Source organism: Symsagittifera roscoffensis, chromosome 3 (genome assembly GCF_963678635.1).
Source record: "Symsagittifera roscoffensis chromosome 3, txSymRosc1.1, whole genome shotgun sequence".
NCBI classification, from domain to species: Eukaryota; Metazoa; Xenacoelomorpha; order Acoela; family Convolutidae; genus Symsagittifera; species Symsagittifera roscoffensis.
Genome location: NC_087064.1, coordinates 8823755 through 8840565, shown reverse-complemented (window position 1 = coordinate 8840565; position 16811 = coordinate 8823755). Strand labels below are relative to the sequence as shown.

Sequence of the window (16811 nt, the reverse complement as noted above, 5' to 3'; positions counted from 1 at the left end):
AATTGCACTATTTCGGTCGAACTCAAATTTGACGCAGGTCTCGCTAATAACGTCGAGTTCTTATTTATGGGAGAGCGTGCATCAACAGTTTATGTGCGTTCAGATAGAAAAATTACCAAAAACACTCTTATAACCTAAGCTAGACATGGATAATATTCAAATAATGGAACTTGTTAACCGTTGTAAACATTTGAAATATCGTTTGAAATAACATTTGAAATTTTCCATGCTCTTCAGTACTGAAAAACAATAATATGTTCATGAATATGAATGCGTCGCCATCGGATCAGACTGGAACCCACTGGTTGCTTTTTGCTCAAGCTGGAGGACAGATATTCCTTGAAGATCCTCTAGGTAAAAGATTATATGATTATCCCCTCGTGTACAAGAATATAAGACGTACGATTCAAGAGGGAAATCAACTACGGATGAAAAAACCAAAACAATCAGCTGATTCAGTGTTATGCGGACTTTATTGTATTTATGTTGCTCATGCTGTAATTACAAATAGATTTCAAATAGGTTTCAAACTTAATGATCATGATTTGATAAGATTTGCTAAACATATGTTATTCTAACCTATTTTATTGATATTTTTTAAAATTTATAAACTCATTTTTTTATTTCATTCTTATCAACAACAGATTTTGTTTTTCTACAAGTTTAAGTGAACCGCGAAAAGTTTCATATCAAGTCCTTCGAAATATTAAGGCATGGCCATTTGGTTTAGCGGGCAATAGCTAACCCGGCGTTGCTCGTCGCTACGCTCCTCGGGAACGCCTCCCGATTGTGTAGTCACATTTTTTTTTGATATACAAAAGAGAGAAAGAAAACCAATATTTTAAACTTGAATTTCTTCTCCATGATAAATTTTACAAACAAAGTGTTTGAATCAATTTCCATACAACCATACCCACTTAAAATTATGTCAACTATTCTAGAAAACTCAGCAGCATTTTCACCATTCATAATGATAGTAAAGCGTTCAAGTGTTACGTTAGTAATCATGTCAGTTTGAGTTTGAACAAAATCAGTCAGCGAGCCGAAGCAAACTTGAGGCAATTGTCTGAGAACTGGAACACCACAAACATCTAGGTTGTTGATGGAGTTATAATTCACAGCTATTTTCAGTTATTCCATCAGAGGGACAGACAATTCATAGTTGGAGCAACCCAAAATTAAATATTTGAATGTAGAGAGAAGACAAGGGACAACGAAGGCTTTTGAAGTGATCTTGCTTAGTAAATCGGTAGACTCTTTTGTGAATTCGACCTGCACATGATAATATTTTTCGTTGTCAATCGAATGATTGCAAAAATCTAACTTATTCGAATGGGAGGATACCGCAAAATTTGATTTCGAAGCGAAGCGTGAGAAGTTGTGTTCATTGTTCAGGATGAAAAATTTGCAATAATCAGGGGATTGCTTATACCTTGCTTCAACCATTGCTTTGAAGTTTCTATAGAATAACGTGTTAATAATGTTACACAACCCGACAGTTATCATCGTTTTCACTTTCGCATTCCTTTTCAGAGAATGAAGATTTTTTTAGATTAGTTTCGCTTTTCTCTAAGGTTTTCAGTCACGTCGCAATTTTTTGCTTTCGTCAATCTTTTGATTTTTGTATAATTGTCCGCCAAGGACTCGAATTCGCCAGTTGACAAAGTTATTCCTTGTCGATACTTGAAAGTTCGCTCTTCGTCTTTTTTGTACAATTTGATAGTTATGTAAGTACCGGTATGTGCGAATAATTTTGCACCGAATTTAACTACACGTTTATCCTTCGAAGATATATCCCTAAAATCATCGAATTAGTCAACATCCGTTTCAAGAGAAGTGTACATTATAAATCAATAACAACCAACTGGTTTTTAGTGTGGAACGTTGAAGAATGACTGATCACAGTATATGAGACAGATCATGCGCTCCCAAAGTAAAAATTTAGGTGATAATTTTTACGAGCGCCTTAAGCCATATTGAAAAAACCTAATCAACAAGGATATAATTTCTTTAACGATAAACCACTTTTTATATGGGTATTTAATTACTTTTTCCCACGGCAATACTCTAAAAACCTTCTTGTGTTTTTATTGTGACGGTTAATTTAATGACTGCTATGAATCATGGTACTGAATTTTTAACAGCATGACAAAGAACGTCTGGCAATCTATCATGAAAACTTGAACTTGAGTGCTTTCGCCCGTAGCCACTATAATGAAGCTATCCCACAAATCTAAAAAATCGGGTTTTCACATTCGTTCTTAACATTACCTCAGGCGTCCTGCGTAAAAGAATGAACAGAATTTGACAGCCTCGCCTAAAAAGTTCTTAGTTTTGACCTAATTGAACCATGCCAACCTTTCCTGATCTCATTCTCAGTAATAAACTTTTCATACTTTCATTCTCTCAATTTCATTTCGGTAGTTCAGTCATTTTATTTTAAAAAACTTTAAACATCTTCAAGTCATGACTAGTCCTTTACAAATAACCTCAGTGTCTGATCGAAAAAGAACAATTATCAGTTAAACATACACGAGAGAGTCGATTGCCGTCACTCATCAACAGGAAGAGAGAGTACCCCCGCCTACAGTAAGTCCGTTCAATGACTTGGCTCTCCAAAAAAACGACGGTAATCAAAACGAGGAATGGACTACAAAAAGTCATATCATGCTACCGAACTACCTCCTTGATCACATCGATCTACTTCGACAGAATCGAAAACGAATGTACGAGAGTTGCACTATTCACGAGAGCTATCCGGCATTAGAAAAGACGGAGATAAACGACACAACCTCGCTCTAGCAGTCTCCAAGAAAAATGCTCTTCGCGTGTGACTGCGAGTCAACGCCGCTGTATGAAAATCAGGAGGGATGTATTCGTGATTATTCAGAGTGCGAAGCGTACTGGGATATTCCGACAGCAATGTCTCCCGAGTCGTTTGTTAGGGGAGCAGTTTCAACTCCAGAACAATCAACTTGTATATTTTTGTCTCATTTTTTATTTGCTTAACAGATCAATTAAAATTTGCCCCGTAAGGTTTTCAGCAAAATGTTGGAGAAAAACTTGAAAATTAGAAAAAAATCAAAAATCGAGAATAAGTTTTCGCTAAAATTGTTGTTTGAGAAAAAATGAGAGAGAGAGAGAGAGAGAGAGAGAGATAAATATACTTGCTCAGTAGTAAACCCCATTTGGAATATCCTTTTCAGGATTTTGCTTTGTTTTCAAAAGAAAGATAAATATGCAAGGGTCCAACATTTTCTTATTGGTAGTCCAACCATATTTATTTGTTTTATTTTATCAAACACTCTCTGCTCTCTCTCTCTCTCTCATCATACTTTGTGCCCGGTGGGGTTAACCAGGTCTTACGCAAAGTAACAGAGAGTGTTTTAAGCCATAATCTTGCTTTATATTACATTTATATACATGTTTTGGGTGTAAAACTGACAATTTTTTGGTAAAAATGTGAAAAAAGAAAATTTATGTTTTTTTTTCGAAAAATGAACATAACCTTTAACCATAATCAGAAATTCATGGCAAACTGATTGAGGGTAGTTCAATGGATTTGGAGACAAAAAAAAATTTTCCCAATTTTTTTTAATTTACACAAAAATCAGAATTTCTCAAAAAATCAAAACTTTTTAAGCGTCTACTCTCATTGATTGGGCTATAATTGATTTTTAATTTCTACGCTTGTCCTAATTACGTATCAGATAGCTCCTAAAGGTTTCATACCAGATTCACTTCAATTTAAAATGAGAACGAATAATTCAAGCTAAAAATGAAGGTAAAAAAAATAAAAAATCATGTTTTTTAACTTTCGAACACGACTAGTAGAACTGTGCTCAAGATCCCATAAAACTTACCAACGGAAAGCGCATTTAGAGGCAAATTGCGTCTATACGATCTCAAAGTTGGTGAAAAATAAATGGATTTGCTTCAGGTCATGATGCAAAACAAGGAGGATATAGATGCTCTCATACTGGAGAGGGTCCAAACAAGTTGCAATTCCACGTGAAAGTGAGAATGATCAAAATTCCCACTGTGCAAGACGGGGACAGTGGAAACTTCCAAAGGAACATGCTGTTTCTGAACCTTAAGACATTGACAGTGTACTTCGAGGGAATAGCTGGGGATCAATTCTTGGAACTGATTGAACAAATGGTCAACCAAGTCAATTCGTTCTCTTCTCATGGTAGCGGTTGGATTATTGACAGAATTGAAAAATTGCAAATCAGTTTCGCGGCCTTCTCAACAATGAGAGCAGGATCCTACCTCGAGCTACCTGACGCACTCAGCGCAGCATCTACTCTGCTCACAAATATCAACACTAAAGTTGATGACCGTTGCTTTCTCTACTGCTTTGTTGCCGCATATCACAATGTGAATGAGCCGGCCCTCTTCCCCACATCTAGATGGTGGCTGGAGAAAAACAAAAACTCAACCTACGATCTCGACATAGAAGGAATTGTGAAAATCAATGAGGAATACGAAATGCCAATGGTTCTGATGGATGTGGACAGATTTGAAAAGTTCAACAATTGTCAAATCAACGTCTTCCGGTAAGCAAATTCTAATTGTCTTCTAAAAATCTTAGAATTCCCTCATTAAAGTTCTTCACCTATTCAAACACCCTTTATATTTCATTCCAAACCTAGGTAGCAAAATTATTTTTTGTTCAGGTACAATGATGGCGAATTGTTGCCCATAAGAGTATCGAGCAGATTCACTACTAGCCTGATTGAGGATTTGTGGCTGCTGACAGATGGATCAAAATATCACTATGTGTTGATAAGTGATCTCCAGAAACTGGGCGAGTACGTGCGGCACAAAGTGCACCAATTTCAATTTTGAGATTTGCCGCAAATTTTTCCACACATGCGCTTCATTCGAAACTCTGAGAAGACATCAAGAACTGTGCTACCAAGACAAAGATGTCGTCATAACAACGCCCAAGCCGGGAAAAGATGACCACAAGTTCAAAAACTTAACAGCTCGCTGGTACGTACCCAGAGTAATCTACTTTGATTTGGAGTCACTGCTGTTACCAGTATACGGACCGCAACCTGATCCGCAAAAATCTAGCACGCAAACAATTGAAATCCATCAACCGTGCGGCTACGCGTTAGCAGTAATCCAATTTGGGAAAAAAGACCCGTTAAAGTTTGAGCCTAAAAGAGGACCGAATGTGATGGAAGAGCTAATTAGCTCCCTTGAATTGTTAGCGAGGCAAATTTACGTAGAAAAAAGGAAATATTACATTTTCATCGGTATAACAGACCAGGAACGGGAAGATGCTACAATTTGTTGGATATGCGAGAACGATTTTTCTGACAATGATCAAGCGGTACTTGATCATTGCCATTACACCTACAAGTTCCTGGGTTGGGCACACAATGAGTGTAACGTTAATAGAAAAACAACAAATTACATTACAGTGGTAGCTCATAATTTGCCAAATTATGGTTTACACTTTATAATTCATGCTAGCACCGTTGGCAAAACTTGTCGATAATTTGCCCAACGAAAAGTTTTTTCTGCTGGAGAACTATTTTGAAAAACTCGGCCACTCACCTGAAAAAGTCAGTATGTTGAAACAGAAAGGGCAATACCCCTACTCATACTTCAACTCGTTCGAGAACTCCGAGAAACTCGCCTTCCCCCACGAGCAATGTGGAAAAATAGTCTTACAGGAGGGGATGTGAGGGTTTCAAGATGCGAGTACAATCATGCCCTTAAAGTTTTCACCGAACTGAAGTGTGGCTCACTTGGTGATTACCACGACTTGTACTTGTCTACAGATGTGCTATTGCTTGCTTCCGTTTTCGAAGCTTTTCGTGAAGTTTTCTATCAAACATACGAACTGGATTGCGCCTGTTACTTCAGGGCAAGTAATTTTTCCGGGGACGCCTTTCTAAACGTTTGTAAGTTCGAACTGAAACTCTTAACGGACCGTGAACATCTCGACCTTGTGCAGCGAATGATTCGAGGAGGCATGTCGTCGGTTTACGTGCGCCGATTTTACAAAGCAAACAATAAAAACCTCGACAATTTTTTGCCCTCAGAACCATCAAGCTACATCCTCAATTTTGATGCAAACAATTTGTAATGGGGGATAATGAAACTCTGCCCTTTGCCATTAAACGATTTTTCAATAGTTGAAAAAAGTCTGGCAGACATACTGCTCACCAGCGAAACCTCAGAGTGGGGTTATATAGTTGAAGTCAATTTAACTATACCCGAAGAGCTTCACGACTTCTATGCTGATTACCCCGTTGCCCCTTCTCGTGAAGTAGTGGACATCGGTGCAATGAGCAACGAGCAAATCGACATGTTGGGGGAAAAAATTGGGAATCACCACACTGCCAAAAGTGCCAAAGCTTCTACAGACCATGCATCCTAAAGAAGGTTATGTTTTGCGCTACCTTACCCTAAAATTGTACCACGAGCTGGGAATGAAAATAACTCACCCCGGAAAAGTTCTTCAGTTCCGCCAAAGTCACTTGATGGCACGCTTTGTCGACCTGAACACTCGCCTACGAAAAGCCGCGGTAATAAATTCAAGGAGAACTTCTACCAGCTAATTGATAATTCTGCTTTCGGTAAGACAATGGAGTCCAAGTTAGGAAGAAAGAAGCTGGAGATTGTAAGGAATGAGAGAGAACTTTTACAAAAAACAGCTCTGAGCACAATGAAAAGCTTTCAAATCATTGACGATCAATTAGCCAATATCAGGTTTTCGGTAACAAAAATATTGTGGGACAAACCTATGATAGTTGGTGCGATCATCTTAGACCTCGCCAAGCGCTTCATGTTTCAGTTTCATTATCAAAAAATGGAACCAAATCAAAACTTGGAACTCTTTTACTCCGACAGGGATAGTTTTATTTATGCAATAAAAACTGATGACGTTTACCGAAACTTGGAGAAAATAAAAGCTGATTTCGACTTTTCAAATTACGATGAGGACCATTTCATGTTCGAGGATACCAACAAGAAAGTTGTGCTGAAGTTCAAAGACGTGACTGGTGGGAAGACGATCAGAGAATTCAACGCCCTAAAACCGAAACTATATTCGGTCGTCCTTAATGGTAAGTAAAATTTAAGCCACCCTTCCACCCTCATTCCTACCTTTTACAGAACAAAATTACCACCACCAACCTCCCTACCCCCCTTAATTTGTTGCATTAAACTATGGGCATTTAGCTGATTTAGGCAAAATTATACAATGTTGCCTAAGCGTTGATTTATCTGACAACAAATTCCCTCTCGTTTCCTCTTTTTTAACCATAATTTAGAGTCTTCTGTTTTTTTTTGGTAAAATGAATCAAATTTTGTTTGGTATAAATTGAGTGCCTGAAGTGAAATGAAACTATCCCCTGCGTTGTAGAAAAGAATCATAATTTTGCTACTGTTCAGAAGGCACTCAAAAATTGAGTGCCAAAGGAATAAAACGGAGTGCACAGAGAGAACTGGTCCACCAAACCTTCAGGGACATATTATTTACTGGAAAAATAATGAGAGTGTACAACTATAACATAGTTTCGAAAGGTCACCCCGATATGACAGTGCAACAAAACAAACTTGCATTATCACCATTCGACTCAAAACGTTTTCTCCTTTTCGACGGAAATTTGACAGTGCCCTTTGTCCATAAAGCCGCCGAAGAAAAAGCTTTTCTAGAAGACATTTACAGGGACACCGAGTGGGCCAACTCATACAATGAAACTGATAACAGCTTTCCCGATTTTCAACTCCCGGATTGGGGATTTTTACAGCGGCACTACTCAGAAACAGAGCTGCAAGAAGAAGAAGCTTCTAGTAGCCGAGTCCGTGAACGTCCCCCTATAAATAACCCATTTATTTTATCTGAAGCTTCAGAAAAACGACCATCTAAAAAACAGCGCAAAGAAAACCAAAACATTAAACATTAAATTCTGAAACAAATATTTTCAGATGATTTTTACTGTTCGTCCTTTTTATACTTCGACTTGTACATGTTTTGGTTTTTACCATTTAACAACTAAAAAAATACTCGTATTGAGCTCAATCACTGTTTTAACATAAATAGCTTCAGGCAAATAAGCTAGTTGACGCAACACAAGTGTTAATTCAAACAAATGTGTGAAATCCTTAGGCTCGTTTTCAATAACAAACTTTAATAGCATGACAAATCTTTGACGAAAAGAAAGAAAGCCAGGAAATGATATTTACATGAAACTAGGACGAAAAAGAAAAGTTCCGGAATTAGGACGATTAATTTTAATTATCGCGGGAAAAGGGACCGCTTTAAAAGGAATTAGAAGGAATTATTGTATCGAGTCCCGGTTGTTAAGCTCAGCTTAACAAGATCCTAAGGAGGGGGTCTTTTACTTTAGGGGTGGGAACTTGCGTTCATTTACAAAATCCTAGGATAGGGGTCCTCCAAAAATTAAGGACCCCTTTCCTAGGGTTTTGCTTTAAGTGAGGACCTCCCCCCCTTAAGAAGGACCCCCCTTAGGATCCGGGACACGATACAATACTACTATTTACACTGAAAGAATTACGATTCAAAAACAACACGTAGTGTAGAGAAGAGTGCGATTCCTCCCGAGAAAAATGAATTTCAGCTCTCAAACAATAGTGGTTATTGAACTCAAATTGGAAGAAAACTTGTCACTTTTCTACAACCAGCTACATACACATTTTTTTTAAATGAGAAAAAAAAATTATAAAAGCGGCAAACTTTTCGCCAATCGTTTTTATCCGAAAAAAGTGTTGAAGAGTTTATCAGGTGCTTGATTACTGGACTTAGTTTAATATTAACAACCTTAACAAAAAGCTGTTTTATCTCCCATTTTTTGGAATCTTCGATGCATTTTTGAAAAACAAGGAATTTAGTTATTTTATGAGTCATAAATATTAACTAGAAAAGATTTTTTTTGCTTTGGATTAAACATTAGTTTTTAAAAAGTTTTTTTAGCAAATACCTACAATCACATCAAATTAAAACTGAGATTAAAAACCAAAACATTACATTCAAGTGGCCTTAAATTATTTTTTTAAAAATAGCTAAATAAAAACAACAAAAAAAAATTTGATTTGTTTTCTGCTCTTAATCCCTCATTTTTTGGGAGAGCATTTCGACAAAATTAAGGAAAAAATTTTTGTTTATCCATGAAAAATCAACCAACATACAAAAGACGAGGTGAAATAAGTGCTCGTTGCAACAATGAATATCAAAGTTTATATTATCATTAATAACTACAACCATTAAAAACAAAAATTGAAATGCAAACTTGTAACCAATCATAATTAACTATAAATATCAATATACCTGTTGAAGATTAGCAAAAACATTTAGTGGAAAGATAAAAAGTATAAACGCCGAAAAATGTAGTTCAAAAATTGAGTTTTCCAAACTTTATTATAGATAAAACATTGTTGCTGATGACAGAAAATAAACTTTTAATGTACAAAAAACCTGGATTTCATGTCTGAAATAAGATATCAGCAGGCAATTGTTTGAATAAAAAAGTTTCGAAAACGTTGAATTTGATTTTTGTCAAAATTTTAAAACTGAAAGCAAATAGAACTTCATTGGTCAAAAGGATCAAAATCATAATCAATTATTTTCGATTCAATTGAAAAAAAAAACACTTATTGCTCTCGAAAATTTTTTTCAAGAGAAAAAAAGTTATTCAAAAGCAACACCAAAACTATTTCCTCTTAGAAAAAGATTGTTGCAAGTTAATTGATGCACTTAAAATCAAAAGGGTAATTATTTCTCTTTTTCCAGTGTTTTGCAGTAAACATCAGTCAAATTAGGATATTTTGCAAAAATAATGCTGTAATGATCTTAAATAACTTCCTTAGAACTAAAATCTGTCAGGAAAGTCAACAATTTATACCTTCCTGTTTCATTTTGTGCATGGAAGATTTTGTATTTTCGGCAACTCATTTGTAATTTGCTATAAAAACCGTAATTCTGATTTTATTAAGACACCTCGATCAATCATAGATTTGATTTTTTTACAAATTACGAAACGGATGGCAAAAATGTGTTTTCAGAACGTAAGTTTTCTTAACTTTACGCATAAACTAAAAAACAATTCAAAAGAATGCTTACATATCGTCATGTTTTTGTCAGTCATCCAGAATTATAACAACTTCAATGCGATTGTTTACTTGTCACTTTTTGAACAATTGAAAAAAACTTTAAAGAGCAAACGCATAGATATCAAAAAAATTTCTGATAAACATTCCAATTCAGAACAACAGTTTTCAATTTTTTGGTGATTTTTTCAAAATTTGTGAATCATTTGGACTTATTTTAGTACTTTTTGTTCAGATAACTAACCTGTTTAATCAATGTATAGGAAATTTTTCGTAGAAGTTTCCAGTTTGTACAGATATCCTAGTTTTGTTAGCATACTTAAATTACTTTCCTCAAAAATAATGAGAGTGTACAACTATAACATAGTTTCGAAAGGTCACACCGATATGACAGTGCAACAAAACAAACTTGCATAATCACCATTCGACTCAAAACGTTTTCTCCTTTTCGACGGAAATTTGACAGTGCCCTTTGTCCATAAAGCCGCCGAAGAAAAAGCTTTTCTAGAAGACATTTACAGGGACACCGAGTGGGCCAACTCATACAATGAAACTGATAACAGCTTTCCCGATTTTCAACTCCCGGATTGGGGATTTTTACAGCGGCACTACTCAGAAACAGAGCTGCAAGAAGAAGAAGCTTCTAGTAGCCGAGTCCGTGAACGTCCCCCTATAAATAACCCATTTATTTTATCTGAAGCTTCAGAAGAACGACCATCTAAAAAACAGCGCAAAGAAAACCAAAACATTAAACATTAAATTCTGAAACAAATATTTTCAGATGATTTTTACTGTTCGTCCTTTTTATACTTCGACTTGTACATGTTTTGGTTTTTACCATTTTACAACTAATAAAATACTCGTATTGAGCTCAATCACTGTTTTAACATAAATAGCTTCAGGCAAATAAGCTAGTTGACGCAAAACAAGTGTTAATTCAAACAAATGTGTGAAATCCTTAGGCTCGTTTTCAATAACAAACTTTAATAGCATGACAAATCTTTGACGAAAAGAAAGAAAGCCAGGAAATGATATTTACATGAAACTAGGACGAAAAAGAAAAGTTCCGGAATTAGGACGATTAATTTTAATTATCGCGGGAAAAGGGACCGCTTTAAAAGGAATTAGAAGGAATTATTGTATCGGGTCCCGGTTGTTAAGCTCAGCTTAACAAGATCCTAAGGAGGGGGTCTTTTACTTTAGGGGTGGGAACTTGCGTTCATTTACAAAATCCTAGGATAGGGGTCCTCCAAAAATTAAGGACCCCTTTCCTAGGGTTTTGCTTTAAGTGAGGACCTCCCCCCCTTAAGAAGGACCCCCCTTAGGATCCGGGACACGATACAATACTACTATTTACACTGAAAGAATTACGATTCAAAAACAACACGTAGTGTAGAGAAGAGTGCGATTCCTCCCGAGAAAAATGAATTTCAGTTCTCAAACAATAGTGGTTATTGAACTCAAATTGAAAGAAAACTTGTCACTTTTCTACAACCAGCTACATACACATTTTTTTAAAATGAGAAAAAAAATCATAGAAGCGGCGAACTTTTCGCCAATCGTTTTTATCCGAAAAAAAGTGTTGAAGAGTTTATCAGGTGCTTGATTACTGGACTTAGTTTAATATTAACAACCTTAACAAAAAGCTGTTTTATCTCCCATTTTTTGGAATCTTCGATGCATTTTTGAAAAACAAGGAATTTAGTTATTTTATGAGTCATAAATATTAACTAGAAAAGATTTTTTTTGCTTTGGATTAAACATTAGTTTTAAAAAGTTTTTTTAGCAAATACCTACAATCACATCAAATTAAAACTGAGATTAAAAACCAAAACATTACATTCAAGTGGCCTTAAATTATTTTTAAAAAAATAGCTAAATAAAAACAACAAAAAAAAATTTGATTTGTTTTCTGCTCTTAATCCCTCATTTTTTGGGAGAGCATTTCGACAAAATTAAGGAAAAAATTTTTGTTTATCCATGAAAAATCAACCAACATACAAAAGACGAGGTGAAATAAGTGCTCGTTGCAACAGTGAATATCAAAGTTTCAATTATCATTAATAACTACAACCATTAAAAACAAAAATTGAAATGCAAACTTGTAAACAATCATAATTAACTATAAATATCAATATACCTGTTGAAGATTAGCAAAAACATTTAGTAGAAATATAAAAAGTATAAACGCCGAAAACTGTAGTTCAAAAATTGAGTTTTCCAAACTTTATTATAGATAAAACATTGTTGCTGATGACAGAAAATAAACTTTTAATGTACAAAAATTCTGGATTTCATGTCTGAAATAAGATATCAGCAGGCAATTGTTTGAATAAAAAAGTTTCAAAAACGTTGAATTTGATTTTTGTCAAAATTTTAAAACTGAAAGCAAATAGAACTTCATTGGTCAAAAGGATCAAAATCATAATCAATTATTTTTGATTCAATTGAAAAAAAAACACTTATTGCTGCCGAAAATTTTTTTCAAGAGAACAAAAAGTTATTCAAAAGTAACACGTTTGTTTTCCAAAACTATTTCCTCTTAGAAAAAGATTGTTGCAAGTTAATTGATGCACTTAAAATCAAAAGGGTAATTATTTCTCTTTTTCCAGTGTTTTGCAGTAAACATCAGTCAAATTAGGATATTTTGCAAAAATAATGCTGTAATGATCTTAAATAACTTCCTTAGAACTAAAATCTGTCAGGAAAGTCAACAATTTATACCTTCCTGTTTCATTTTGTGCATGGAAGATTTTGTATTTTCCGGCAACTCATTTGTAATTTGCTATAAAAACCGTATTTCTGATTTTATTAAGACACCTCGGTCAATCGTAGATTTGATTTTTTACAAATTACGAAACGGATGGCAAAAATGTGTTTTCAGAATGTAAGTTTTCTTAACTTTACGCATAAACTAAAAAACAATTCAAAAGAATGCTTACATATCGTCATGTTTTTGTCAGTCATCCAGAATTATAACAACTTCAATGCGATTGTTTGCTTGTCACTTTTTTGAACAATTGAAAAAACCTTTAAAGAGCAAACGCATAGATATCAAAAAAATTTCTGATAAACATTCCAATTCAGAACAACAGTTTTCATTTTTTTGGTGATTGTTTCAAAATTTGTGAATCATTTGGACTTAAGTTTCCAGTTTGTACAGATATCCTAGTTTTGTTAGCATACTTTAATTAATTTCCATAAATGTGAGACTTTTAAGTCGAATGACTGTAGATATTAGCAGTTTTATTTTTGTTTTGCAACTCAGGCAAAATTTTTTAAATTTCACAGTTGTAGAAGTTGACAGTAATCCTAAGGGGAGGGGTTGGCTAGCGTGACCCCATCTTTTAAGCTGCCCTACAGATTTCAGGTCGCCTTAGCTATGTCTTTAGATAGGGTACAGTCTGTATGGTCTTAGTAAAACTTTTTAGAAAGTGGTAAGACTTTCCAATGTTTTTTGTGGAGCGCGATATTTTTTTATTAGCGTTAAAAGGAATAGAAGTATTCATACAGTGGCGTAAGCAAATATATGGAACTACTCAGCCAGTGGATAAATTTCTGAAAAATTATAAGCCTTGCAAAATGAAGCATGAAGGACGTAGCTTGATAGTTATTGTCTGCTGAATATAGCAGGTGCAAAGTTCCTGGCTGGCGTGATTGGGGCTACCCTGTGCAGGAACCGCTCTCCAGTACACTCTGTTACAGTGGATGAAAAAAGCCAGCGAGTCATGCAAAATCAGCGCCGTTCTCCGCGACTAAAAGCCTGGGACCTGCAAGAGGCAGAGCTGTTATATGAATTGCTCTTAAAGATATTTGCTGTCATTCCAGAACTGAACAAAATTGAACTGGATATGTGAGAAGTTTATCGAATACGGAAACTTCAGCGTTCTACGAAAAAAGAAAAAAAGTAAAAAGTACAATGCGTTTGACGACTTTGATGAAACCCCTTGAATGATGATGGAAGCAGATTCACTGCTAGAAACGTCGGTTTCCCGATTTTGGAGAGACATTATGCTAACTCAAGGGAGTACCGATGTCATGTCTGCAGCTGAGATGGTGGCATCTGGTAACCTGAACGAATGAATCTGCTACTCACCTTGAGTTACCAGATGACTCTCAAAGTTTAAAAACCATAATTGTTGGAGAAATGATGGCAGTCGAATGTCTGGAAGCTCCTCTGAACGAGATATGGAAGCAAACAGCGCCCACGAAAGATCAACTGGATATTTTCAATTTCTCTAAGAATCCGGATCTGTTTAAAACGAATGCAAAATGATGAGCATTTTGAAACAGATGCAAAAGATTGGCGAGAAAGCATTACGGCATAGCTTCAGAGCCAACATGTGTGTCTGAAGATGCGAATATGCCAAGTAGTATACGTCAAGAGAAAATCGGTTGTATACCGCCTTCCAATTGGTCATTGGCTCAGAGGTTTTCAAAACAGTCCTTGTAATTCATAGCAAGGTAGTGATGATAACAGTGACAATAGGAAGATAACAGTGGTCACAGATTGAACAAAGAACATGTACTGTGAGAAGAAGTGGACGTAAATTCTTTAAAAAAATCGTTTGCATGTTTTGAAATTCTCCTCATTTTGCGTATCGTTTCCAACAGATTCAGATTCTTAGAGCAATCTAAAATATCCAGTTGTTCTTTCGTGGGCGCTGTTTGCTTCCATTTCCAGTTCAGAAGAGCTTCCAGACATCTGACTGCCATCATCTCAACAATATTTAGGGTCTTTACACTATGTGAACCATCTGGTACCCATGAAAATCAGCTCTCCAGCGTCCCAGATAAGTAGTGCAACTTACTAAATGGAGTTACGCTAGCCAACCTCCCTTAAGGTTACTGTCAATTACATGTTACTACAATTATGAAAATTAAAAGATTTGCCTGAGTTGCAAATAAAACTAAACTGTTTATCTCGACTGTGCTTTGCTATAAAAGTCTCACAATTGGGTCAACTTAGGAAAAATAAATAAAATATGCTAACAAAACTTGGATATCTTTACAGACTGGAAACTGCTACGACAAATGACATAGATCTTCATTAAAGCAGGTTGCTTATCTGAACAAAAATCAGTAAAACATGTCCAAATATTTCAAAATTTTGCAAAAATCATCAAAACGTTGAGAACTGATTGTTGTGAAGTGGAAAATTAATCGGATTTTTTTTGCGTTTGCTTTTTAAAGTGCTTGTGTTTTTCAAAAACTAGTGGAAATCAACCAATCGGATTGAACTTGTTATAGTTTTGCATGACTGGCAAAAAAAACCATGTTGAAGTGTAGGATTTTTTGGATTTTTTTTTTTCAAATTATGCGTAGAATTTCATAGTTAAACTGCTCAAACACTGTTCAAATCTTTCGCGGTTTTCGAGCGGTTTTTCTAGATAAATCGCTCAAAAACCGTTCGAATCTTGCGTGGTTTTCGAGCGGTTTTTATAGATAAACCGCTCAAACCGCTTATTATGAAGCAAGATTTCGAGCGCGATCATTTAAAAAAACCGCTCAAATCTTGCTTCAATTTAAGTGAAAAAACTCGACTTGGGTTGACCATCATGAAGTGTTTTACTTATAAAAAAATCGAAAGATTGAAATTTTGAAAAGCAACTCTTGGCTATGTTCGAAATATCAATATTTAATGAGTTGTTTTGGTATCTTTCTACTAACTACTTGAAGGAAACGTTTTTAAACTTCTTTCTAAAGCTATATCAATAATTTCAAAATATTTAGGATTTCATTTTTTCCATCGGCGTAACTTTTTGAAATACAATTCTATGAAGGTTTCAACTAAAAACTAGTTTCCAATTTTCAAAATGTGTTTTTTTTTTTTCAGAACACTTTCAACCCTTCCTTCTAATGCTTCGTAAGTAACATGCTTTTCAATTTCACTGCGACTTAACTATCTGTTGAATAAAAACTAGGTACTTACAAAAACCACCCTCAGGAAGAGCGTGGATTTCTTTTTTGAACTTCTTTCATACTTTGTTGTGAGGTGAATCAATTGTTCTCTTCAGTTCTCTTTTTAGTTTCCGTTTAGATTTTTCCCGTTTGCTTGTAGTCTCAACGTTTCTCGTGTGTTCGTCAGAACTAACATATCGGTTCCAACCGGCTTTTGCCTAGCCTGCTAGTGTTCTCGAGCAATCAGCGTTATTTTTAGAGCAGTCCTGCACCTTCAAAATTGGTTCTGTCCGGCTATTCCCTCTTGATAGCCGTTTCTAGCTTTTTTCGTTTTTTACTCAAAGCAAACATTTCTGTTCAAAGAATGTTCTGTTCAGCTTTTTTTCCTGCTTGCTACATCTCTCTACCACTCAGTGTCTAATCGATAGAGCAAGCATGCCTCTCCAAATTTGGTTCTGTCCAGCACTTTTCCCTTTATGTTTATCTATGTTTGTGTTTCTATGTATATGTAACTTGGTATATGTATCTATGCATAAATATCTACGTGTATGTATCTATAAAACGTATCAGTATATATGTATCTATGTATGGGTATCGTTATGTTTGGATCTGTGTATAGGTTTATATGTATATTAAAAATAGAAATTTTTTATCAATGCTTATATATCAATGTAAGAGATTAATTATAAATATCTCTATCTGAAGTTATCTTGTATATCTATCTATATAATACTTAAGTACAGCTAGTTTATGTATCTACCTCTAAATGTATCTATATATATCTCTATCTTTGGATATGTATCTACGCTTATGCATTT

At 35.2% G+C, this 16811-nt stretch overlaps 1 protein-coding gene across 1 annotated transcript in view; it reads left to right on the top strand.

Annotated features, from left to right (window-relative positions):
* The window catches only part of LOC134842116 (coagulation factor IX-like), a gene marked incomplete at its 3' end in the record, with an annotated part of 29197 nt that extends 13239 nt beyond the window's left edge, over positions 1-15958 (top strand). Inside the window, 1 exon segment of the mRNA XM_063858304.1 lies at positions 15929-15958. Within this exon segment, the coding sequence (XP_063714374.1) occupies positions 15929-15958 (30 nt within the window).
* Positions 15959-16811: the final 853 nt, after the last annotated feature.